General features: G+C 38.6%; 1 protein-coding gene across 4 annotated transcripts in view; it reads left to right on the top strand.

Moving 5' to 3' along the window:
- RBMS3 (RNA binding motif single stranded interacting protein 3) overlaps positions 1-27,864 on the top strand; it is a gene marked incomplete at both ends in the record, with an annotated part of 445,352 nt that overhangs the window by 407,862 nt on the left and 9,626 nt on the right. For all 4 annotated transcript variants that reach the window (XM_082306039.1, XM_082306038.1, XM_082306037.1 and 1 more), the window contains one exon: positions 8,213-8,323. In XM_082306039.1, the coding sequence (XP_082162165.1) occupies positions 8,213-8,323 (111 nt within the window). The remainder of the gene's footprint in view (positions 1-8,212; positions 8,324-27,864) is intronic.

The raw sequence follows: 27,864 nt of genomic DNA, 5'->3' as shown, positions 1-27,864 counted from the left end.
CTTTTCTGAAAGCTGCAGATATTTTGGATATTTCCATCTAAGACTGGTTATGGTTAGGTCCTTCTAGTGCTGTGGAGGTAACACCATGCACAGCCATACCATTTTCCTCTGGCTGTGGTTGTGTAGGATGTCATTTTGTCTTGCCTCTGGTGGATACATAGGGTTATACTACCCACCTGCCTTTCTGTTTTGTTTTTTTTTTCTCTTGTTGGTAGCCAGTTCCTCACCATTTCTGATGTCTCCCAGTCTCAGTGTTTGTCCTTCTAATGAGTGAATCTTTTCTTCCAGCACAGCCGCTGGATTGCAGCTCACACAGCGCGAGTCTCTCCTGGTTTCGGGCAGGAAATAAAACACAGCACATTTGTTACAGATCACAGCTGCTGTCCTGTCACTGGCCGTTGTAATGTCGAGGCTAGAAGTGCACGTAGAAGTAACGTCACAGACATTTCCTTCCCAAACCCAGTTAGCCACTCTCTGTGCCTGGCAAATGACCTATGTATTAAATCTCGCCAGAAAAGCAGAGATCAACAGCACAGTGTCTCAGACATTGGTCTGATCAAATGTCTGTCGTCATGACTTCATGGAGACACACAGACAGGCAGGGCTACCTCACCTTGCCCTGAAGGCTTAAGACCCAAGGAAAGCCAAGGTCCTACCACAGTAAACACGCCATACATGCTCTCATGCCACCAACCTGCTCTGCTCCTCTACATCCAAGCACAAGCTCTGAAGGCAAGTCTTTCCATCCGGCATTTTTCTTGTATTTTGAGCATATTTCCCTGAGGAGAGTAAGTGTTCTCAGCTAGTAACAGAAGCTTTTACTCAACATGTATTAAATGTTGCACATAAATAAGAAGTTTAAAAACCTGTCACTGTTGCTTTTAGTTACTTTTTTCATAATAAATCCTGGACTGAGAGTTTCAAACATCAAAAAAATTATCCACATATTGAAAAAAACAGCGTAGCCTGAGTAAGTGTAATAGAAATGGCAACATAACTTGTCATCCTATATGCAATTATAAGTGTGTATATATGTGTGTATATATATATGTAAGATAAGACTAGTGAGGATGCAAATATGTCATTCTTTTTGAAAGTTTCATTTGAACCCACTAAGGCAGGGAAGTGAAAATTTAGGCTAAACACTGGTGCTGACTCATATTTTAATTGTGCTGCTTAATAATTTCCATTTTGCACCTTGTTAGAACTAGGATGTGCCGTCAAGTAGATTTTCACGCCTGGTTATAGGCATGAAGGGAGGGAAAACAGCAGAACTGTTTGGAGAGGAAATATTATTTGGATTTGGCTTTAATAGATGAAACTCCATTCTAATGCTAGGAAAAACTGTTTCACAGGGAAGAGTGTGATTCCCGTTTATTAGGATGGTACATCAGCCACTGGGAGACAGTGGATGAAGGAATTAGTCCACATCAGAAAATATCTATAAGAACATAAACAAAATGGAGTTGCCAAGCACAACACTTGAGCATGTGTCACATACTAATTAGGTATAGATCAGGAGTTCTGTGCAGGAAATAAAGATTTGTTTTCACTAATAGTGTCGAGGTTTTGAAATCTGTGCTTATTTTGATATGGAATGAAAAGACCTTTGGATATTTTTTGTGAAATCTGATAGTGGGAAGGGCAGGAGAAGATTCATTCTGTATATTCCAGTGGTTATGTCCCGGGCAAATCACAGCTTCGGTGTTTTCTCTTTGTCTTCTGGGGATGCTAAGCCTTAGGTGAGCACTGTGAGGATGCTTTTGTAAGCGATGGCTGTTCTTGACAGAGCAAAAGCACTGTTACGTGGATTGGATATATAAAGCCAGCATACACCCAAGTGCACTTAAAAACTGAAGGGTAGGAAAAAACCGAAAGAAATGTGATTTCTTGTTCCCTTCTAGAATACGTCAGAAGAGGGAGCAAGAGCTGTCTGTGGCCTCTCTGCCTGCTCCAGCACTTGCTGGAACGCATGGCCCACTGCGATAGGTCATTTCCGAACTGCTGTGGGCTCCTTCCTGTTAGCAGGCCCCAGCAAAACTACTCCCATTTATTCAGGCACATAATGCCAGTAGTTTTATTTTATTCCTGGGGCAAGTTGGAGAAGGGTATGAAAGCTACTGTTTCTCTCACAAGGAGAGCACATGGGCTTGTGGTCCAGCCTGCGTGTGCAGACAGTAAGGGCAAAGATACAGCACGGGGCTCTCAAACTCTGCTGCAGAGTCCCTGTAGTAATTCAGATATATTTTCCCTTCATAAATATTGTCCGTTTGCTCAATGGCCTTTCTCTTGAGATCTTATGTTGGGTGGAAAGATTCAAGTCACCATGCAAACGTCACTTTAGCCACTGAGTGACATGGGCAACTTTTTGTTTGCAACAGAAATGCTCTCTCTCTCTTTTTTTTAAGTCCTTTTAGATTAATAGCAGCGGTATGCTATGAAACTGACTTTTTTTTCAACTCTGGTAGGAGCATAAACTACTGACATGATATCACAGTGGTACTCCCTGATGTAATGCATTTATTAACCAGTACCAATATAGTTGCAGGTATTGCTTTATTTGTACACACAGTTACTGATATAAAACTCTTTGTATTGCATCAACTGCATTTTCTGTATCTCTTGATGTTCCCATTTCCATATCGTTTTAATCTGCATTTCTACATGTAGTCTAGTATCTGTATATTATCAAAAGCTGTATTTTAACCTAGGAGAGAGGATATATAGTTAAAGGCAAGAAGGACAGTGGGAAAGAAAACGTCAAAAACCTTTGCTGTTGTTGTAGGAAAGGTGGTGCATACACAGGGGTCACCTTTGTTCCTTATTTACCACACTATATTTGGATTCTTAATCCTTTAAGACCAGTTACTTCTGGGTAGTAACTCTCTTGGACCAATGACATATACTTTCAGCTGAGGAAAGAAGTTCACAAACATACAGAAAAAAAATGAGAAATGGAAAGCGAATGTGTCCATTGCTCCAAGGAGATTCAACTAAGGTATGAAGATGATGTCAGAGAAGAATTTGAATTTATGCCCAAAATTAGAAATATTGCAGTACAAGGTTGTTGTTTAGTACTTGCCATAGAAGCAAGACTCAGAGATGGTGCAGGTCTCTATCAGGGTTTGCCCATTCCAAAGTTAAAGCTGCTTTAATTTAGGGTAGGGTTTGGGCTTCCTGCTCACTTTACCCCATTTTTAGCAAGCTTTTAAATTCAACAATGTAATGAAATGAAACCAAATCCTAAGATTTGTAGAATATACATTACTAGCTGATATTTGATGATCTTCCTCAACATAATCAAATCATGTTTTAATCTCCGATCAGCTAGTAAATGCCAAGGCAATTGGTAACTTTTCATTGAGAAAGGGAAAATAGGCTTTCTTTGATTTTGAAATATAATCGTTTTTTATGGAATACCAACAAGTATCCCCAGCAGAGTTGCTGACAGAGGGCAGAGAGGACTTCACAGCTACCTTTAGTCTTCCTACTATAGTTGTGAAAGGTTGGCCACTTAACAGCCAGTCCAGAGCACTTCACCAGGCTCACTGCTCTGACAAGGGGACCCTATTTTTTCTGCTGCCTGCAAGAGGCAACCCAAGAAGATGAGACAAGTCAATCTAGACAGAACAGTAAACCAATAGAAGTATGATCGTCATTTATTCAGTATGCAGAGAGAGTACATTTATCTGCAAAAAAGTATGCACGTTGGGTTTTTTCATATTAATTCTTGATAGAAACGTCTGGTCTGATAAGTATAAGGAAAGTCATCCTTTCACTCAGTTTAATAAAACCTCAAGAAACAACATGTTCTCGATGACATAAAGACATTCACTTGGTAGTATGGTAATAACTTTTCACATGGAATGACCTGGTGCTTATATGACTGCACAATGTATCTGTAAACAAATTTGAAAAGTAAGTTTGCTGCTGTAATGTTTATTGGCTTTATATTGGCCAGTATTTACAAAGTAGAATTTGTTAAGCATGCTTAACTTGTTAAAACTTCCTAAATAAAGAAAAAGTAAACTGTGAAATAAGCAGATGCTTACTGTAAGCTTTAAAAACTATTTATTCAGCTGGGATTTGTGCCTTAAGTCCAATATCAGTATTAGAACACTGGAATAAAACAGAAGCCTTTAATACAGTTCATTATTCTAGAAAGCTGGAACTAACTAATCCTTCCTCCCACTGGCCCCCAACTGCATCTCTCAACTAGTGAACTCTCTGTTCCTAAAGCCCCTTAATACACTTTTTATTTCTGGTGTCACTTTCCCACCCTTCAAGGTACATAAGGTGGCATGTGTCATTGCACTAACATAAGCTTTATTTCTGCTGATGCCTTTTGGTATTGGCAAATACTTAAAGATGGTTTACTTAATATAATAAACAGGCTGTATTTAGTGTCTTTCCTGTGATTTCAGCTTGTTGCCATACAGGGAATGTACAGTGTTTGTAGCTGATAAAGTCAAGCTTCTTTCTTTGCAAGTGATAGACTAGAAAATATTCAGAAATAAATATATTCACTTTCTTATGTGAAAGGTATGTCCATAGAGCTTAGAGCATTTTAAAACAGCGAGGACTTTCAAATAAAGTGAAGAGGAATTAAAGTCTATATGTCAATGAACTTATCTTGGGTTTATTGCAGTGTTGCAAAAATTGTGCATTTTCTTCTGTATCATTGATTCCTTACCATTTACCCTGTTAATTGATTTTAAAGCCACTATAGCATCGACAAAATTCTATGACAAGTCATATGCCAAGAATATCTTGCCAAATTTAAAAGTCATTATAGTAACCAGTTTCTTGCAGGAATTATAAAAAAAATTAATCATACTGAGGCAACAGGGCAGACCTAAATAATTGGCAGGCCAACTACTTGTTTTGGCAAAGACAGTGGCAAAAACCTCATCATAATTTCTTCTACAGGTTTTTTCAGCAAAGCTGAGCCTTCAGTAGTAGTATCCATCCTAAGATGTCTCTCTGTACAGTTTACAAACTCAGTAAAATCAGACATCCAAACAGATGAAGGTGAAAAATATGTTTGCTGTAGCCTTTGCCAGTCGCCAAGTGGATGTTTATCAGCAAATACCTATTATAGGCTGAAAAGAATCAAATTACTTTTAATATGATGGCAACATCTGATGCAAGACATGGTTGTCTTCTACAGCTAAATAAGTTGAATGTGAATGGACTTGACAGCATGTATTATGAAACACATTATGGTCTGGAGGCTGGGTGTCGCCCTAACAACCAGACGATATTTCCTTAATTAAGTATAATTTTTTCCCTACGTGATCACAAGAGGATTCTGCAAACTCTGGTGAATTAATGGTCTGGCAAATGCATGTAATTCGCTGCTCTAGGTAACTGTCAGCTTCAAACACGTTAAGCTGTCTTAGGAAAGCTGCAAATACTTGATTTGTTTTCCCAACTTCTTTTCCTAACATATTAAACGGTGTATGTTTAGGGACTAGAATATATGTATTTTCTATTTAAAAATAATATGTTTACTGTCTCTGAGCAATTTTTTTGTCCTTGGTATATTTTCTCTCCAGTCCATATTTTTTTAAATAGTTTATTTGCAAAACCTGTCTTGCTTACTTATTTACTGAAAGACATTTGCTATCAGATTTTTCCACTGTGTGTCTAGCACTTGCGTTTTCTACACTAAATCATAAGACTTCCTTCACCGCTCCCCTTTCTTCATTTCCAGGTTCCTGAATTTATACACAGAAATAGCTATCAGTCTGTCACATCTGTAACCACAGCAAGTTCCTCCAACCATACCTTTGCAATAAACATCTTTGCAAAGAAAGCTAGGTATCTGAAGGCTTTGGGACATCCTAAATTAATTGCAGCCACTACTGCCGGCAGTGTGGGGCTACATGAAGCTGTAGTGTGCGTGTGACTTTCTGCTTACCCCGTCACGTATCACAAGTAGGAGCTCACCTTGTCTGTCACAGAAAGCCCTAAGGCAATTGTCCATCTTTAAGCCAAAGGAGAAAACTGCTCATAGAGGAAACTGAGAGCTGTTTATCAGTTGACAAATTTGGTTTGAGTGTTTATGGTTTGGTACAGTAAAAATGCTGGGTTTTGGTGTGGATCATTCTGAGCATAAAGCTTATGATTTCTTATCATAACCAAAGAGTGCAGCTGCATGCTGCTCTACAGGAGCAGCCCTAGTGTCCCGGGCCACTGATTTTGAACATACAGCAAGAATTTCATTTTCCTTGGGCATGGTGCTACTTCAGATTCTTGCACTGAATCAATGCATCCCATTATGCAGGGACTACCGAATGGGCTGATGAGTGTATGCCCCGCAGATTTGCTTTCAGACTCTTTCAGCAAAAGGGTAGGGTTTTTTTCAGCAAAAAGAGAGGAGCAGCATGAAAGAGAAGAATGTCATGCAAGGAAGAAAGAAGGGCTTTTTGAATAAAATATTAACTCTACTATGCTGAAAGGAATTTGAAAGAAATTTTGTGGTGAAAAATTTGTGACTATCTTGATTTGTAAGGACCCATGCCAACAAGAAGGTTAGCACTCTGGTAGTTCATTGGAATAAGTTAATCAATGGTTTAATCTATGTAAACCAGTGCAAATTAATATAGCCAAGAAAGAGGCAAAAGTGTACGCAAGTGTTGCAGGTTTGATACTTGCACTCCGATCAGCTTGTTTTATAAGCATTTATTTGGAATCATGACAGATATTCTGTGGAGGCTAGTTTCTGTAATTTGCCAAATTTCTCTAGGGACTCTTGTCAGTGCAGGAAACGTAATCCACTATGTGACATAAAACAAGAGCGTGCGTATTTCATATGCTGAGGGTATTACAAAAAGGACTGACCAAGCTGAGCCTACCTCCTCTTTATCATTGCATGCAAGTAATGAGTTCGCAGAGACTGCAGAATTGCAGCTTCTCAGAAAGGATGTGCATAGACAAAATATTGCTGGAAGGTGAGAAAAAATTGAATTGGTACTTCCCTGCATTTTTTACGTTTGTTTAGTTTTTATTTGCGACTGAAAATTTAAAATCTTTTGCTTCTAATCAGATTCTTGAGAATGCAGTCACATAGCTCTACGTAAATGTGAGACACACTTAAGAACAGGTGTGCTGTGGGTTTCAGACCTAGTTTATTTTAAATTCTTCTTTATAGGTGGATTTTGTCAGTAATCTTGATGGAAAAAATGTCAGTTTTCATTTTTTTTTAAACAAATACATTCTTCCACATTTTCCACACTTTGTAGCAGATGTAATGTAATTGTTTGTGCATATTTATGTGTGCACACAAACATACATATGCACAAAGTAGAGCTATTATTTCATATGAAGAAATAGCTAGAAATACCTCCTTATTTAACTATCTGCAAGAGAAAGAGCAGCCCACTCTGTTTCTAACTGACTTTCTCTAACCAACACAGGAAGTAGCATTTTACACCATAGAACTGAAGAGAACCAACACTTCACTAAGGCATGAGGTTACCAACATGGGACCTTGGGGAGTGGGAGAGCAAAAAACCAAGGAATATGAATGGCAAAGAAGCTTTCTCCAAAGCTCCTCTGGCTTGTCTTTTGTTTCATTTTTGTTCAAAGTCTTGTTCTTGCTTTAGTTCATATGCTCTTTGTTATTAATGTCTTTGTTTTTCATGCGGAGAAGAAAAATGCTTTTAAATGCTGCGTATGTGTTTTAAATGGGTGTCACTGCCAAACTTACTGTCAATAGCTAGTCTTACTTAATCAGTTGCAAAATGTCATGAGTAAGGGTTCTTAATTGAGACTGGAAAAATCCAAGAGAATTACCATAATAGGTTGAAGATCTCGGAGACTGAAGGTTTTGGAAGTCAGAAAATTGGGGACATATGTGTTCTCTCTGTAAGATTATTTTATATAGGATATGGAAAAATAGAAATGACAGGTATTTTGCAATATACAGTAGCATTCATCATAGAAAGAACATATGCATTTGTTTGTCAGAAGCAATGAAGTAAAAAATGACACTTAATTGGAAGTGACATAAAATGGCCTCATTAGTAGTACAAATAATATATGTGTGTAGCTTGGTTGTCAATAGGAACAAAACATATTTCCTCTGACAGATATATTAGTCTCTTTTAAGTTTCCTGTCAAGTTTGCAACCACGTTCACTCATTTAGAGAATGCTTCCTTTTTTTTTAAAGTGAAATGTTGACGTGTAAATGATGTATGTTTGTAGGGTGCTGTGATAACACCAACAATGGACCACACTATGTCAATGCAGCCAGCGAGCATGATGGGCCCTCTGACCCAACAGATGAACCACCTTTCCTTGGGCACAACAGGAACGGTAAGATCATAGGTTATACTATTTACTTTCTATATTGCAAAACATTTATTGCTTACTGAGTTTCTCAAGGTAATTTATTGCTCTTGGGTTTTCAGTGCTTCACCTTTTTGCAGTTTAACATTGCTATGGCTTACTTTGTTTTTTCTCCATGTCCAGAGATGTCTGGCTCTGTCCAGGCAAACATATCAAAGTGCCTTTCATCATGACCTAAACATGATGTACTACACAAACAATATCCTCATATGGCTACATCATGCAAACATGTATCCACAGATATGTTTCTAAAACCTTCATACAGTCAGCATTAGGTATTACAGAACAGAACTGACAAAGAAGTATGAGTAGTAAAACAGTAGGTCAACAAAACCTGCTCTGTACTTAGCAGTAATTCTCTGTACTCATTCTCATGTGAATATGGAAGTACTCCTCTATCAATTTGGTTTTTAATCAGAGATTGTTTGCTTCTCAGTCTAGAAAGTTTTATACCACTGGGAAATGGGAGTTCTGGCTTCATGACAGGATCCAATACTCACTTCTAACCCATAGCAGCCAGCCGTACGTAGTTTGCTTCAGGCTCAGAAATGTGATTTTGGGTCAAGGTCAGCTGTGTTTCCAGTATATTATATTTAAACATGGACATTTCAACAATTATTTTCTCTTTAAGCTGTGGAAGTTAGACTCAATTCCCAGAGTCAGAGAAAGGCAAAAAATACTGTTAATAAGTATTATGCAAACTCTCTGAAATGTTCCTAAACTACAACAACCTACACACAATATATGGTGGTTTGATATGTGAACATGTGCACACTGCATGTACGTGTATATTTTTACAAAAATGCAGGCATAAGCATTACACTTGTATGTCTTTAGCAGACACACGCTTTACATAATAATTACATGAAAGATCTATTATGCCTTTACAAAATTTTTTTCTGTTTCACCACTGTACTACTTGATACTAATCTATAGGAACAGTTTTCCAATTTTGGTTGTTTTTTTTCTTTTTAAATTGAATAATGTACTGAATAAAGTTGCATCCTTACAAAGTTATTTAACTCACTGTATTGGGTCTTCTCTTCCTCTTCCTCCTCTCTTCTCTTCCTCTCCTTTTTTCTTATCTGTTGAATTTAATTCTAACTGTAGTGTCTTCTCCCTCTTTAAAAAAACCTTTTATTGAGATATGAAACTTCTGTATTTATTTGTGAGCAAACTTAAATATGGTAGTTCATTGTTTATTCCTGTTATTTTAAATATTTCATTCAACAACCAAAAGAAGTAGGAATTATATCTCAAAGTTAATAACAGCATTTTTCCCCTCTGAAGAGTTGAAACTGAAGGAAATACTAGGACTGGTGAGAATTTCTGCATGTGTGATTACTGTGATTCAAAAGTGCATTTAAAAATTAAGGCAAGGAAATGGAAAATGAATTCCAGTTGTGCTGCTGGGCAGCTCCTATGGATTTTTCCTTCTGTCTGTCATTTTCATTTCCATGACTCTTACAGACGTTGTCTTCTGTGCCCATTTTCTCACAATCTTAATGCAAACTAGAAAATTCCCAGCTAATGTTCTCTTGAACTTGAGACCACTCTTACAATGCTCATAGTAACAAATCTGTAGTAACAAATCCATTTGGGGAGGCAGGGAAAGGAGTCTGAAAGGCAATGGGTGATCTAGTGGGTGATAATAAGATCCTGTATTTATTTTACTGCAACTGAAAGTAAAGAAAATCTTTCCTTCCTTTTCCTAGCTCTTTACACAGTCTTATCTTTCAAGGTCACAGCATTCCCTGATAACTTCAGAGGTATACCATATAGGCTTATGTTTACTATCTTTAAAACTTCTAACTCATTCGCAGAAAACTTAAAGAGCAAGAAAGAGTAAATGATTGATGGGTGTTACAATATCCATAGGCTTTTCAGATATCTTAAATGACACTCTATTTTATCGCATACAGGATTTCTCTTTGGTAAAAACACCATCAGCACCATATTCAGTTAAAGTCCTCATGCAAGCAGGATAATCATGGAGGTCATCAGGAATTCCTCCTGTCAGGAATTAAAGGGAGAACTTTAGGATTTGGGCTGTCAGTAGCAGTTTTATTAGCTGTATCCATCCTCACTTGAAATTGAATCTTCCTAACATGTTCTGTTACAGAAAAAAAAGTGGGGAAAATGGACAGCCTATTTAGAGATATGATTTATTTAGAGACATTTTTACTTCATTTACTCTGAATTTCAGTCCAGAGAGAGGAGCATTCAGAGCATAAAGCCATGACGAATCGAGCCAAGTCCAAAACATGCTGCTGTGACTACCTCAGCAGGACTAAGTTTTATGGAAGATATAAGACATAAACTATACATTTCTGTTATGAACATATTTTTTAATTTTCTCCTTAAAACTGTGCAACCGGGTGCCATAAAGAGCCACCAGCTATCTTTCAAGAAACCAGCCAGATATTTTTAAGCAAACAAGCCAAAAAGTCACAAACCATTCTGCTCAGCGTCGGCTGTAACTCTGTCCCAGTTTAATTTAAAAGCTTGCAGTATGCAAAGTAGTTTTTATTAAAAGGCTTTCATACATTCACTTCCTGAGATAAACCATTTTGCTAATTAACATAACATATTTTTTAGCCAAAACAGACCTCTGTGGTCACTTAAGTGAGAGTTGACTTCAAACCCACTTCCAAACTTGCCCGATTCAGGATGAATGCTGGGTTTCTAAAATATTGCTTCAACAGAAAATCTGTTCTCTAGCAAGCAAGCTAGAGAAATAGCATAAAAGCCTTAGCATGCCTCATATCTTGTGGGAATTACTCTGCCTATTGATGCTCTCTAAAAGACTAAAATACTCTGTCCAGACTAGAGCTGTTGCAGAGGGGAGACCCTTCACTCTTTAGCCCTTCAGTGACGTGTATTTCGTGAGTAAGAGCAGCTTCTGCTAATTCCTGCCTTGGCACCAAAAATTGGATTTGAGTTTTGATCTCTCAGCCTTTAAGCACATATTAAGCCCCATGGGAATTCGGGGGGCAGCCACCTCCATTCCTGCGTGCACTTGATTATTTAGTCACCAGGCCAGGGCTGGTGGCCATTTAGCCATTAGCCATTTAGCCATTTCTGGCTAAAATCTGGCGGGGCTGCTCACTTCTACCTGGGAGCATCCAATTCAGCAGCCAGAACAGAGCAGTTTTCTTACAGCCCCACTCACAACCAGCTGCCTTCCCCTTGTGCTATGGGAAGCCTTCAGTTGCTGGCCCCAAAAAGCACAAAGAATTTTGTCTATGAAACTATTTGCCATGAATAGGAACAAGAAGTTTTCTTTCTCTCCAAAACCTCCAAAGAATGCATATTTAATTTTATTTTATTATCTTTTTTAACATTTTTATTTCTTATCTATTACTGAATTGTCTGCATAAATTCAGACATCTCTGCTATACTAAGCACTCCTCTAATCAGGAGGATGCACTAAGGCTATCAAGATGCGAGGCCAAGTGAAAAGCTGCAAATCCATCTTTACTTGGTCTCACTGCCCACCTCACAAAAACATACAGCTGCAGCATATATTCTATCCCAAAGGACAGTATAGGGCACCGGGGGAAGAGAGGAGGTAATGGTCTGCAGTTTGTGGTAACTCAACCCCGTGTTCATGTGCTATGAGAGAATTTCATACAGCATTTGCATCTCCCAGTTACTGTGCTTTGTGCTTAATCCACCAAAAATATAATTCCTTTCTGCCTTAATGAAAATCAAATTGATTTCTGCCAGTGAAAATACAGTTTACGTTACTGATGAATTGAGAGGCAAGTGGGCTGCTCTGATCACCCCCCCAAATCTGCCTGAAGTCTGGAGTCAAGCAGAGAATCTGCCAGAGGGGCGATTTCTGCCATATTTATATGTATTTTTCATACCTACCTTTTCACTCAAAAAGAGCAAAAAGCATTTACACGGGTGTGCTGGCTGTGGGCAAATATGTAAAGAAAGCCTAAGCTTAAATTATGTCAAGATTACAGCAAAAAGGTGATAACTCTGAATATTCTGATTAAGGCTGACAACCCAGCCTCAGCTCCTACAATTGTATTAAAATGAAATTTTAATGCCAGGAGGCATAATGTGAAGACAGACAACTGGTTTTAACCTTGAAATTTTTCTTTTGTTTACTAGTTTATTAGTATTTATTACAGTAACTCTTGTTTTTCTTATGTAATATTCATCTACAATTAGGTCTGCTATTAAAAAAGGTACCATAGAGAGAGAATAGGGTAAGTGAGTCTGTAAGGGTAGCATTGAAAAAACAGCATTAGTATGTGTTTAATAATGTATGGAGGCTGGAATTGTTCCATCATCAGCCTGTCATTCAAAGTGTTTCCGATACAGCCATTGATCTGACATTTGTTTCGTGGTTTAATAAAGTTGTGATTGATGCCTGAGTGGATATAATATAAAAACCTTTAGAAATACAAAAACTGAGCAGTCTGATCACTGCCTTCAGTCCTGTTGCTCGCCTCCCTTTTACTGCGGCACTTCTATGTTTAGCCGTCAGCAGCAATAATCCACCTCTTCAGTGGGAAGAAGATTTGCTGTATTCTTTCTCCTCTGCTGCTCATTCCTGAAGGAAGTAAGTTTTCTTTTCTGCGCTTTCTTGTCCGGATTTCTCTCCCGTCCCTGCTGTTAGCATCCATTTTAGATACCGCTTGGGTTCCAGTTTCATCCAACAAATTGAGGCAGCCTTTGTTAGTCCTCATTGGCAGAGGGGTAATTCCAGATTTTTTTTCCTTCTCTTTTGGAACTGCCTTACCGTAGGCTTGTTTCATCTTAAACCTTTGAGGCCTACACCAATGGGAGAGTGAGTAGAAGCCAGGTTTTTTACTAAAACTGCTAGCTCAACTGTGCTGCTTAATTGTTCTTCACACTCGCAGACGGTTCACTCAGCTTTCAGTTTCTAATTTAGAAATGTAATAAGCTCTCCATTACACTTTTTAAACAAACAAACAAACAAACAAAAAACTAAAAAAAATTGTTTAATTGTTCCGGGTACCTCTGTATTAAAAATGCAGTCAGGTGGAAGAACTGCATTGACGTAATGTGGGGTTCTGTTGAAACTGCAAACCACCCTAACTCAGCTTTCCTGGTTTATAGTATCACCAGAAATCTCTCAGTGGAATAACAGACTTGTTATGTGGGTACATCAGTCTTATCTTTCACTTTGTTGGTTCTTTTTGTTGCCAGCAGAGCTTGATCATATCTCCAGAACCCTTCAATGGAACAACAAGCTTGTTATAAGTTTTTTATCTTTTATTTCCTTTGGATACTCCATGGTCACTGGTGGTTTAAAATGTCACCTAAAGGCCTCAGCAGAATAACTGCTTTGTTAGATAGGGTTGTTTTTTTCCTGTTTAATCTGCAATTCTATTTGCACATACTACAGCTACATGGAGCTGAAACATCATCGCATTCCCCTGATGTTCAGATCCTTGTTCAAAAAGCACTCTCTGTTATTCTAATTGTATGTTGCGAGGTCCCTGGAGAGCTACAGGAGCAAAGTTTCTTTGCAGTCTTGTGCCTTTCACGCTATCAGGTGTTAATCTTAAAGCTCTTTTATTTTATTTAGTGACTGACTGTTTCAGTTACTGTTTGTGTGGAAAATATAGGACTAAACACATTGCAAATGAAATTAGCTTAGTTCAGGCTGAAACTAAGATCATCCTTGTCCATTTACTCAGCCAAGGTCCAGGGCAAATGCAAGTGATGATTAACAACATGGAGCTGTCTGGGGCAGGAGATCCATTTAAGGAGAAATTATTCTGGTTGGAAGGAGAAGAACAGCATAAGCTCTCTCAAGATTTATATAAAACAAATAACACCTCCTGCACCTTCGTACCCAAACAGCCTCTTGAAAGGCAGCTCCAGTTTGCCTGATACATAATGTGAGTTAAAAAAGGGGCACTCAGTGCAGCTGAAAAGCACCAGATTCCAAGCAGTCAACAAGGAACAAATGACTTTTGGATGAAGCATTTAATCAATTTGCAGAATTCACTGCCACTAAATATTATTGAGACAAAATAGGTTGGCAATCTTAAAAAAATAGATTCAACATTTCTATAAGGAAACATCGGCAGGTGCAACAGCAGGGTGGAAAAATTCTTAATTTGATAGTATAGGCCAAACAGCTAGTAGGGTCAACAAGGAAAGATGTGATCTTTTCCCTTTTTGGACCATCTTGAAGTCCCACAGACTCTTGTAAGAATTGGGCTGATCAGACCTCATGTAGAGAAGGCTCTTTCTAATTAGCTGTCTGAGCATGGGTTCCACAGTCTATGTTTGACCATAGCGGTGGTTAGATGGTATTTTTCAATGAATAGAGTTTATAGAATCCCATTTCTGTAGTGTTCCCCCTTCTCTTCTGAACTCAGCTTTACTTTCCTACCATTTGTTGGTAGTGGCTTACTGTTTGCCTTTATGCTCAAGTGTGCCTACCTTCAAAGCCACTGCCTGCTATAGGCAGAGAAGGGGAATGTAAAAGGAGAATGAGAATAAACACAGATGGAGGGAATTCCATTTTCGGTTCAAGCAGCCCTTCATATGAGCTCAGCATGTCAGTAGCTTTTATTCTGTGTTAAATTTTACCTTCACGCAACACTTCCATAAACGAACAAGTGCTTTTGTTGAGGACTCCTTGCCTCTCTTTGAGGTATCAGCTACTGACTCAAAGCAACATTAGCCCAGATTCCCTTTCAGAGAAGGACTCAACTCCCTGATTGTGGTGATAAAAAGTTAAATCAACACAAAGCAACAGTGATGGATCAACAAAGCAAAAAGTATCAGCCAGAAGAGCCGTAACTAATATAACTTCATTTTCATCATCAGGCAAATGTCATTCATATAATTAATTTGCAGCTGACTTCACATATCTGTGAACTAGAATATTTAGAGGCTTTTCTCATATATTTTCTTACGTATGACTGCCGCAGTTCTATTTTGTGATTTCTAGAAGTGCTACCTGGTGATACTTTGAAGGACAATGGGAATGTAGTTCAAATCCACCTCTTCCAAAGCATGGTTGTTATTTAGTGATAGCCATGCACTGTGTATAAAATGATTTTTTTATTTTGCAACAGTGAATAGAAACCAAAAGCTGTAAAACTTATAGTATCTGGCATATAACAAGTGGTTTGCAGCATGTCTTCCCCCAAAAGGCTCACCTTCAGTCATACTCCCAGAAATTTTTGTTCATATGTCTGCTAGAGATGAACCAGGACTGTGAACTCATTTTGCTAGGTACTAGTAGATCATTGCCCTAAAAACTTTGAATGTTAAGAGGAAAAAAGTGTATGTTCACACATGTTCATGTGAAATTGTGCTGATGCCACAAATAACAGGGCAGGTTTTGGGGAGAGAAGGTTGATTTAGTTTGATTTGGTTTGGCTTTAGTGATTTGTATAAGATTTAGCTGAAAGAGGCTCTTTATTTAACAGACAGGGAAGTAGAAAAGAGGAACAAATAATAGGCTAAAAAGAGCTGAAAATAATTCTAGGTTTGAAACATCCTGCCACACCTACATCTGACAAACTCAATAAAAGGTGGAAAATGAAAGTACTCTAAACATCAGGTCTGTCATCTGTATTTTCTTGATGTGCTTCTCTTTTGTAAATGTGTTTTCCATCTTGTAATCAAGAACATAACTCTTTGCCTTATTAGAATGAAACTTGTTTTTATTGTCCTGCCTGTGTTTAAAGTAGACACAGGTGATTCTGACAGAAACAATGAATATGGCTCTCCAGAGAAGTAATGAATCCAAATCATCAGTGGTGCAGACGAACTCTGTAATCCAAGACAAGTTTGAGGATCTTAGAGAGGTGATGGGTTTTTTGCCAAACTGTGATCATGTGAAAAGCAAGAAGTGTCTCCCAGAGGTGGTGCTTCCACAGCTCTTCTCTGCCAAGAGCTGGGAAACAGTCCTGTGGTCATGTCTCCACACGCTACAAGTGTGTGTAAGCACAGCAAGAAATCCTGAAATCCTTGAAGGGGCTGTATCCTCAATGGAAAAGAACAACATGATAAATTATATGGAAGAATGACTGGTTTCTGCTAAGCACTGTTGCCGTCCTTCACACAATATCAGTTCTGTCTAAGGTGAAGTACTTGAATTGTATCAACTTCAATCACAAATGTTGTAAACTTTAGCTGAAAGAAAAGGGCATGAAGGTGATAAACAGTAGCTTATAACACAATGTAGGTATGTGAAGGGCATCCATGGAAAGGGGGAGATGGTTTTAATGGTGCTAACAATATAAATAAGGATCAGAAAGTAAAACAGGGAAAGCATAACTTGAATATCTTGCAGAAATTGGGAATATATTAAGAGCTAGACTAGTGTTTGAAATGAATCATGGAAAGGTCATTGTTCGGGACATCTAGAACTCAATTGGGCCAAACGCCTTAAGATCCACAGGAGGGACTTTCAGGTGTTGACACAAAAACAGAGCAGTGGTCTAACAGCCTTTTTTCATCTCCAACCTCTGTTTTTCATTGCAAAGAAACATTGTTATTTCACTTCAAAACAAGCAATAATAATTTAATTTTTATTTTCTATTCATTTAAGTACTGAGAATTCAGGAAATTATAAAACCTTTAAAAAATGTTTACTGAGCATGATGTACCAAGACTCAGAAAAGAGCTGTACATCAAAATAACATTTTATTTTCAATGTCTCAAGTTTACAAGGTTAAAGAGTAAACTTATGTTGCAAGTGACCGTTCACAGTATTCACTTAGGAAAAAACATTTGGGACCAAGAGGTAAGACTGACTCATTTCAACATGTGTTGTGTGGATTAGTGAGTACACTGCTTGCTTTTGGCTTTTTTTTTTTCTCAATGGGATGGGTACATTTTGTTAAGCAAAATGTTTCTACTCTGAGCAGCAACCTTTGAATTACATTCACAGTGTTTTCTCATAGGAAAAACTTCACTTCCAGGGGCACTGGGCCTTCACAGAAACACTAGATTATAGATGCTGCAGTGTTTCTGAAGGTGACACATTGCCACATTATTGAAAATACATACAATGGAGTTGGAAGTGAACTCAATTTGAAGGATGTTCAGTGTTTTTCATATTTTAATCACAGTGACAGAAATAACATAACCTGTGTGTTGGGCAAAGATGCTCGCAGAAATAATATTCCATTGAATTTCACTGCCTTTTCCCATAGCGTATCCCACTGAACTTCAGTGCACAGTGAATTTCACAGTTAATCCACATGGCTTATCAGATGGTTGGCAAGCTGGTAGCCCAAAGGTTTAAACTTCCTCTAAGACAAATTGCCAGTGCTTTTGAGGTATCTTTCTTATTTTCATCCGGAAAGAGCAGCCTGTTCAGGGTTCACTCATTTGTGAAGCAAGGTTAAATGAAGGAGGTAAAGGTACACTTCATACACTGTGTAAGACACTGGGATCTTGTATATACAGTGATTTCAGCCTGAAGTTCTCAAAAAAGGGTGAGCTTTGTTCAAGTGATTTACAGTTCCATAGGGAGCTGCTGATGGCAATAACCTCTGTGCCCTCAGATGGTATTTTATTATTTGTGAGTTATGGGCAATTCTGTGTCAGTGCTATGGTGCTGTAGAATCCTCTTGCTTCTAAAAGACTCAATTTGGGAGGAGAGTTCTGCTATAACTAATATTTACTATGAAACAGCTCAGTCAGCACATTTCATTAAACTGTAACAAGGGGTTTGAGAGCAGCTGCATCGAGTGAATTTGGGAGTTTGCTGAATTGAGTTGTTTTTCTAGCAAGGTAAATGAACTGTTGAACACGGCAGATTTCTACTGTGTGGCAGATGAGAGCTGCACCACATTGGGATGGGTCCAGGGAGCAATTGTATCTCAAAGAGGCACATCCTTTTCCAGTCCCATGGAGGACTGCTCTATCCTTTGGGATTTGATATGGCTTTCCAATGTGATAGGCACACCTGTATGCTTCTAATTTTGCCTTTTTAATTTTAGCAGTTGTAATACAGCAACAGCCAGTTTCTTAAGAGTTTAGTATCTAAATGTCCAAATTATTGTGCATTTGCCAGCCTCAACTCCCTGGATTCCTGTGCTGGATGTGTTTCCCTTGGGGGTTTCTCTCAAATCAGTATAATATTTCTATGATGAAAACTGATTTCACTGATGCAAAAACTTCATGCTGTTTGTGTTCTCTGGCCTGCCAACCACAGTTGTACACAGGGTTTGCAGTACAGAGCAAAGATGCTATGATTTCCAAACTGACCTTTTTTTTTTAACCACTAAGGCACCTGACTGCTACCTTCTTCCCATACTGTTTACCCTGATTCTGCTCTGCTGCCAGCCCTTCCCAACTAAAACACACGCTCTGGGCTAAAAAATGGGTTGTATTTGTTCTTTTTTCAATGACCATTGAATACTCACAAAGTGAGTATTTGGCTATGACGGTATTCCCGTGCATGTCCTTGCCTTGTCTATCCACAGAATCCAAATTGGTGCTCAAAATTTTAGTAGCCAAAGGTAATTTTCTAGGAAAAACTATTTTGCTGCCTTTCTTCTAACATGCAGGTGCTCCTAACTAGCTATTAGTAAGGCTGATTCCTGTGAAGATAATGGACTTTTCTCAGAAACTTTAGTTTTCTGGTAATAAATGGCTGCTTCATCAAGGTGGCCATAATTTGATTAATTGTATTTTATTTTAATTGAGGTTTTCTACTTTGATGTAAGAAAAAGGATATCTTTTTTCCTTTACACCTTCTAGAAGGTTATTGTATTACACAAAGTTTATTAATAACTAAAAAATACAAGTAGCAACAACTTTGAAGTTCCTTGATGTGTTCCCGATGCGGGACATAGGGAAATAGGTAGTAGAAACAAATTCCATTCAGTTTATGGACATGGATTGAATAAGGAGGTTTCCTTATTTTATTTGTATAGCTTGTGCCTGAACTATTGCGAGCAGAAGACCACTGACCTTCCTGAAATTTCTATTTGTTTGTTTAAAAGAAATTTATTTGTTTAAAAGTGAATATAACAGAGTTGGAAATCAGAAAATGATTGATGGAAAAATTTAAAGTAATTAACCTGCAACAGAAGGCAAAGAAAAGAATGATACATTTCAAGGCTTATAAATCCACTTTTCCTTTTCATTAATTTTCATACAAATGTCATGAGCAGTATTATATTGTGTTTCAAAAGAGAAAAATATGGCTTAAGCATCACGGCATCACCTTGAGTTTATTTTTAATATTAGGATTTTTACTTTATTGCATACACTGTTGGATATGTGTTCCAAGGAATGGTAATATATGATCACAATTACAAGTCTGGCATAGAAGTGTAAAGGATTAGGGTCTCTGCCCTGTAATTATTCTATAGAGATCTTTGCAGGCAGAGTTGGGCCCATTGCAGACTAAGAAATTGCAGCACTTACTGTTAGTTTGAAGCACTTCTTTTTTTAGGCAGTCCAGTTTATGTAGCTGTGGAGTTTCTGTGGAAATACTTTAACTCCATCTGTACATATTATGCAGATTTCTGCCAAATGTTTCTTTTTTTTTTTCCAAAGTACAAGTGACACAGGAGGGAATCTATAGCATTTGCTATTCCTCCCGAACACAACAGGACTCCAGTCTTTTGAGAGACATCCTGAGGCAGAAAACAACTGAAAAATAACAACAGCAGCACCTATATTGCATTTTATATTCTCAAAGTGTTTTAAAAACATTAATTAAACCTGATAGCACTGCTTAAATAAATAGGCAAATTAACGCAAGACCTTTGATTTCCTTTGAGGAAAATGACCTCCATACAGTGTAGTCTTTCTTGTAGCATGGACAGCAACTCCTATTCCAAACCCAGGGATGGCTCAGCTGCGCTGCTAATGCAAGCAGGACATTTGAGGCAAAGCCCAGATTCTCAGTGCGATGGACTCCCGTAAGCTGTTCCAGTCATGGCAGCTGAACTAATTGGCCCCTTCTTCCCAGTAAGAAAAGAGTAGATTTTACCAGTTCTGGTTAGACTTTGCTTGACTCCTTACCTCTTCAGTGTGCCTAGCATTGAAACTTATTTGCTTCTCACTGAATAATCTGTAATAATCTGTCCTCTATAATAATGGAAAAGATTGTGAACTAGAAGTTTGCAGTCAACTCAATGTTCTAAATTCCCATGCTAAAATACATTATGAATGTCAAATACATTTTGGCATTTATATTTCCTTGCGTTCACTAGCAGTATGGACAGCTGTGTCTTGGTGGTTGTATTTAATGGTTTTAATCTCACTCTGTTTTCATCTTCACGCTCTGTGTAGTCTTTCTCATGATCCTTCACAACAAGCAAAAAGTTCCAGTCCTGAGGCTAGGATGACAGTTAAGCAGATGCTGTTTCAGTTCACAATTACAATTCCTTCAAGGCTATTAGGGGATATTGCGGCTGGACAGGCTGGCAGACCACCCCCACCCGCCCCCTTCCATCCTGAGATTAAATTCATTGTCCCTGACATCAGCCACTAAGTGAGAGGAATCTGCAAATAGCCTTATTCAGCTTCAGGAATAGCCAGTTTTACACTTTCTAAATGTTAACTCTGCTGATTTGTATTTTAGGAGTGAGGCTTGGGAGTTCAGTATAACACTCATATGTCAGCAGCGATCCTTCTTGTAAGGTGAATCATGCAAAGTCCTATGGTTTTAAAGGTGTTGATATAAATTTATTTGATGGAAAAATGGCCACTTTGTCATCTCTGTCATATTCTTGGACAAGAAAATCTGTCGTGCAGTTAGGACTTTCTCCATTGCAAATATTTGCACAGCACTTAATCTTTTTTTTTTGAGTGTAAAAGGAAAGCAGAAAGGGAACATTTTGCTGATCCATGAGCACCAATGCAAAATGAAGATGTCTGAGCTTTCCAGTCAGTCCATGTGCCAAAGCCAGAAGTGCATCAAAGAACCAGAAAGGACAACCTGGCCTAGAAACAGGTACTCTGCAAGATCCTCCTGAGAAGAGCAAGCCTCTGACTGGGCTGTGGCGTTTAGGAGAGGCCAGGCTGTTTTCCCCCATCCTGCTTACTTGCCTGTACAGGCTGAGGTGCGCTTGTGCAGCATTTGTTCCTTTTTGCATGAGTGGAGCAGAGGGATCAGGAAAGTTCACTGAAAATTCCTGTTAGGGCCCATGTAGAATTTTTTTTTAAATATACACCTTTAAGGAAAGCTAAAGATGATTGAATTTCAGTTTGATAGCTGTAGATGGGCTTTCCCAGCTGTGATTCTTATTTTTTTCCAACACTGTATGTGGCATCCATGCCTTGTCACCAATGACATGTAAGAGAATATGTTCTCTCAGCATTGCCTTCTGATGAAAGGAAGGGTTGAAGATGTTTTCCGAATTCACAGTCTTAGTGTTTATTGGGACTATTCGTTTAAAGCAGATGGGGGAAAGTGTTACAGCCTTTTCTTCTGTTCCCGGGTGGATCTATCTGAAGCATTCCCAAGTATCTGTAAGGAAGCAATGGTGTCCCATAGAGGAAAGCCCTAATACAAATTTGGGAGAGGGCATGAGACTGTCTCTCCTGCTGGCCTTATCACTTGTTATAGTTTTGCCATCATTGACAGTAATATTTTGTTAATCTGTCACATGGAATTCCATTTGAGAGGATGTAGTATGTTAGAGTTTTTGGCAGTTTTAATGCTCACCAGTCGTTCATAATATTCTGTGAACTTAATATATCATTAAAAATATGTCTACAGCTCTGACTATGCCTTATGACACATTCAGAAGGTGTTGTCCTCTCTTAAAAACACCCATCTCCAAGCTGTATTCATTTCATTTGCCGCTTGGAGTATGTATCTTGTAGCATTTTCAAGCTGTAACTATGCAGCTATTTAAAAAGGAGTGAAAAAATGTCTCTAAACTTTGTATTTCCACCAGGTATAATTCTATGCAATCAGGATTAAACATGTAGAAATTGCATATTGAAACATCTTAGTCGATATTCCAGAGTATCCTTCTGCAAATTCTGCAGTGCATCTCTTAGTACGTTGTTTTGTTTGATCTTCTTTATAATGAATAGCTCACTGGTCTACATAACGTCCTTTCATTTGGTTGAAACGGTTTTTAAATGCGCACCACTGCAAAACTTTCCTTAAAGCCAGTCATGACTGGGACTTTTCTCTTTTCCGTTTTGCCTTTTCCCAGCCTTGCCTTTCCTTATCTTGAATGTGCCTTTGGGCCAAGACTTACCCACATTTTCGAGGGTGCAACTGGATGCAGGTTTCACAACCCCTCACTCCCTCGGTCTGCTCCCACCCTAGGGAAGCACAGGTCAACGTGGTGGTACGGTAATGCTTCTGAGGGACACGGTAATACATTGCCTGGCTGAGAGCTGACAGTGCTCTGAGAAATATGACAGTACCTCTGCCCTTGATCAGGCTTCCCATTTGGAAGTTTTCATTTTGGTAATTACATCCTTCCCAGATAGTAGCCGTAGTCATTGATCATACTAATATCATTATAACTGATTCCCGTAAGTCATCTTTTAAAGACACTTTCTATGGTTTCTTCCCCCCCTATATCTTCTTCCTCTGCAGTCACAGGATAAGACTCTTTCTGTCTACCCTTCATCTGATTGATTAGAAATGCCACATACTTCCTTTACGTATGGCCTGGTAATACACACATCACATTTCTTCCCTGGGGATCTTAATCAGAACAAGTAATGGCCTTTAGCTTTTCTCATTAGCAAAATGGAAAAGCACCATACCCAATCCATTAGAAATACAGCATTGTAATATGAGCTTATAGAAAAATGGCTGCATGCCAGCGGACATGGAGTGAGTTTACCTTAAAGGATTTTCAGAAAAAAAAAAGAATAAAAAAAAAGAAAAAAAAGTCACCGTTTCTGTCTGGCAAGAAACATTTTGAGCCATAACTTATCGTGCCTGTCTGTCAAGCATTTTGCTGTTGCTCCTTAAGTGCTGTTTGGACAGCTCTGTCATATAAAGGGCATTCATAAGGAGGAAATATGGGTGTTTGTACATGTATTAATGTCTTCCCCAATGTTGATTCCCTTTATGGATTATTCTCCTCATATTCGCCTATCAGAATTAGAGAGAGGGGAGGAAGTTTGGAAGATTTTGTTACATTTTGCTTTGCTTTTAATTTTTCACAGAATGTGCTAACCTGAAAAAATGTAACAGGAACGACCGTTATGGCATACTCATCTATCAGGCGTTTACCTGAGACTGCTGCTATGCTTTTTTTAGTCCTGTCTAAAACTATTTACAATCAGTACACTGGGAGTGAGGACGAGACTGATTAAGAGGTTTTTTTTCCCCACTGAAGTGAATTGCTTTTCACTTAGCCTGGACTTCATTAGCCCTAAAAAATATTAAAATTCATACGCCAGTATTTGTATTTATACTGTCCAGAACTGTAAGAGGGTGTTAAAGCACAAATCCATCCAGTTGGTAATTGTATATAATTTGAATGTCTATGAGCTGACTCTGTCTCCTTTGGAAAGCTAGCACTGAAGGAATACAAAGAACAGCCTTGGAATGCTGCTATTCCGCCAGCACTAAAACACATCTGTTTTACCAGCCCCTTCAAGCATTGCTAATGTTATTCCTGGGAAAATAAGTACTAAGTACACTCATAATGCTATATTAAATAATGTCTTATGGCAAATGGGTGCTTGCACTTTTTTTTTTTTTTTTTTTTTTTAAAATACACCTGAAGTTTCCTAGATCTTAAGTTGCTCACCTGTACAAAGTGAGATTCAGAGCTGAAGCATCAAGCTAGCACCCCAGCTGCTTCACTTACGGTTCATCAGCTGTACTGATAGCATTTTCCCAACAAAACAGAGCATCCCAGTACAAGATAAAGAAAATAGTGCAATGAAATAGTGCGAAAGACCTGCAGTAGTAAAAAATGGGAGACATTCTAAAGGGACCTCTTTAGGACAGTTTAGGGGTGGAATTAGTGATTAGATAACAGAACAGGAAGGCTTAAGACAAGGAAGGATGACTGTTTTTTGAAGTATTGGACATTTTTTTTCCTCTTTCATTTCCTATTTTGTTCTTTCGCTGTTTTTTTTTTTTTTACTTTTTATTATCTTTCCTCTTCCCCACCCTCTCCTTGTCATTTGGATGAAATGATGACAAACTGGGCGAGGTTCTATGTAATTTTTACCACAAAGTAAGTTTAGGAGTTCAACACTGTAAGCAACTCTTTACATGGTAGGTAAGGTCATGACATGGCAATATAGTTCAGTCCACTTAGCCAGCACCCTGCTAAAAGGCAAAGTTTCTCCTTTGGTTATGCAGCTCTGGAGCTGATGTGGTCTGATGTGTCTCAGAGATCCTCCCACAGCTGATAATTAACATACTTAGGGGCAGACTCTGTAGTATTCTTACTCAGTCACACTCTTATCAGTAGGGCATTGACATTAATTTTAAGGGGACCTTTCTCCCATAAGAATTTCAAGAGTTTGTGGAAAGTGGGAAAAAGGAAGCCCTCACAAAAAAGCTTACTATTGCCACCTTCCAGAGCCCTGCCATGTAAGCAAAGGTAGCGATCATGTAAATATATTTAAAGATTTTAACAGACCACTTTGTATACTAATGAGAAGCAATACTATGTACTGCATTATTTTAAAACATAGTACTTTAAATGTATTGAAGTTGCCACCAGCCATTAAAGGTTAGTGTTCTCTATTATCCCCACCCTTTCCAAATATGAACATGGCTGATCCTTTTGCCCAAGTTACAAATAGAAGAAGAGCTGGCTGAGCAACATCCATGGTTTCCAGTTTGTGGGAAATTCATCTTATGAAATTTGGTTTCATTCTGATTCATCTTTTAAAAACTCAAAACAAAACAGAAAGGTTCTCCTATGAGCCAGAAATTCCAAACAAAAATCAATTTTCGGAAACAATGGCTCATGGTGTTTCCAATACAAAATATACTCGGCAAGATCTTGACAGCTGCCAACTGGTTTACACGTCCTTCTCAGTTGCTGTCCTGTTCCATGTCAGCTTTCAGGCAGCAGCTGCAAAGCACTCCCAGGATTTCGTGTTCCAGAGCAGCCCCACCATGTCCGATGCTTTGGGCAGGCTTCCAGATCTCCTAATGAGTCGGCTTACAGGTCTGCTTACTGAGGACCAGATTACTGCTGGGAGCCAAGTCAGAAAACCCCAGGAATGTTGCTTTGGGTAGGCAGCTTGGTGGGATTGTCCTGGAAGAAAAGCAGGGCACCGGCTCAAAGACTGAACAGGGACTGACGGGTGTGCAGGAAGAGGGAAGGACGTCCCAGAGCTTCACCTGAGACCCAGATGGAAGTGGGGTTCTCGGGGCTTGCAAACTCCCAACTCAACCTTCCCAGCTCTGTGTTGAGCAGCCTGGAAGCCCTGAGTGTGTGTTTTGCAGGATGTTTGGCTACCTGCCTGACAGCAGGCTGATTTTCCTTGCATCCTCAGGCATGAGGGCCCAGCATTTCCCCGAGGGAATGCATTTCCCCCTGCCTAAACCTGGACTTGCATGTTCACCATCAATACAGGAAGGCCAGCTTTTAAGGCATCCCTAGTGCCACTGTTAGCTTCCAGTGTAAGCCCTAACAGGAACCACAGGTGATGCCTGCAAGGTATTTTGTGCTCACTGAATTGGCAAGTTCTCCTCCATCTCTAGATGCAGGGTACTTGTGGACAGCTGTTTTTTATGAAGTTTTGAGATGGTTTCTTTTCTTTTTTTCTTTTTTTTGTTTTTAAAGGCAGTGATATCCTTCATTACAGTTTGACAAATATTTTGGATTCTAGGGATCTTTTAGAGACAAAGGATTGAGCAATACCATGCTTCAGCTGCTCTTAAGAACGTCCAAGGTGTACTTTGGTGATGTAATGCTATTATCTTACTACCTTACATCTGTCAGGCATGACTGGATTTTCATGCAGGAGGTGATGAAATTCCTCCTGTTTCTAGGATAATTAGAAATAAAAAGTCAGGTCACTTTTTGTGTGTTCCTACTGTGCTGTGTACGTGATTGATGAGCAACTGTTATTTAACAAGTCTAAGCGGTTCTCCTGTTGTTTTAACAACAACTTCATCCATACAGTGTGGACATTTGCACACAGTACTCTGCTTCTCTTTAGACTCTTCAAATTCATGGAGATTTAATAGCCTCTAGAAGACATGTTTACCTCCAGAAAGCAATTACTTGTTCATATAAATGGATATGTTATTAATAATAGCTTAATGTGCTCATGTGTTTAGAGTTTCACTGACACATTTATTTATTTACTTATGTTGAAAATATTAAAATGTACAAATCAGTCTTCCTTCATCTTACTAGCAGCCATTCATCAGGGACTAATTGAAAGAATTGTATTCAGATGGATATTCCTAAGAATTTCCAACCGAGGGGGTGCATAGGTAATTTTTATGTCAGAAGAAGCAGTTATAATTCTGCTGCATCATCCCTTTATTCTTCAGGATACAGGATCTGAAAGAAGAATATAAATGTGACAGAATCTCAGTGATTACCAGCCCTGGCTGACCAAGACTGATGCAGCATACTCTTTTGTGTTACGATATAGTCACTGTACCCTGGTTTTATACAGGGTGCTGCAGACAGGACAGTCTGTAATAAATCACACACTAACCCATGCTCAAAAACTTGCCCCAGAGATCTCATAATGTACATTCACAGAACAGAAACATAGAGGGTATTAGAAAAAATAAAAAATACCCCTTTTGTAGAGAAATGGATAAGAACTGAAGAATTAAGAATTGAAAGTACAATGCCTAAAAGTACAACAAAACACCAGAGTCTTGGTCTTTGTTTTACATGATTGGAAACATCATGGGCCAAGATACACTGATACAGGCTACAAGGATCATTGGCACCCTGAGGTTGAGTTCCATAGCCATCTATAAACTGATAAACATAATATGAACAACTTGTTATAAAGAAGTATCGTTATAAGAAGTTTTGCTTGCCTTTAATGAAAGATACAATCAAAATGGGAACTTGATTTTCACACCCTGATGGGTTTTCCCCCATTTTCGCCCTTTTCAGACATTGGTGAGGTATCTTAAAGCTATTTGAGACTTTCACCAAGTTCCTTTGTAATGCCAGCCTTTAGATTCTAAAAAGTGGCTAAAACAAATAAGCTGGTATTTTATTTATCTGTTTCTATAGACATTCCTGGAGTGCTGTTTGCATTTACCACAGTTTTTACAAACACAGGATTTTGTATGCTAGTGAGAGTGCGTAGCACAGCTGTATGTGGTGATCTGACTGTTCTCACATTTGCTTACTCTAAATAGTCTTATCTGATTAGTCCTGTTTGCTCTGCTTTAGTAGCAGGCCTGAATTTCAGAAATAAAGAAAAGACCTGTTAGCTGTGGGGGGTGTAGCTCATCTGCACTGTTTCTTCTATACCTTTGTGTTACTCTGATTTCCAAAGGTAGGGATTTGTGAAGGATGCTTAGAACTCCTGAAGAGAAAAGGAGATTAGTTTGTAAATATAGTTCTTGAAGTTATTATTCTCTCTACCTTCAT

This window comes from Platalea leucorodia (assembly GCF_965183815.1).
Source record: "Platalea leucorodia genome assembly, chromosome: 1".
NCBI lineage: Eukaryota > Metazoa > Chordata > Aves > Pelecaniformes > Threskiornithidae > Platalea > Platalea leucorodia.
This window is presented reverse-complemented; position numbering and strand designations above follow the sequence as displayed.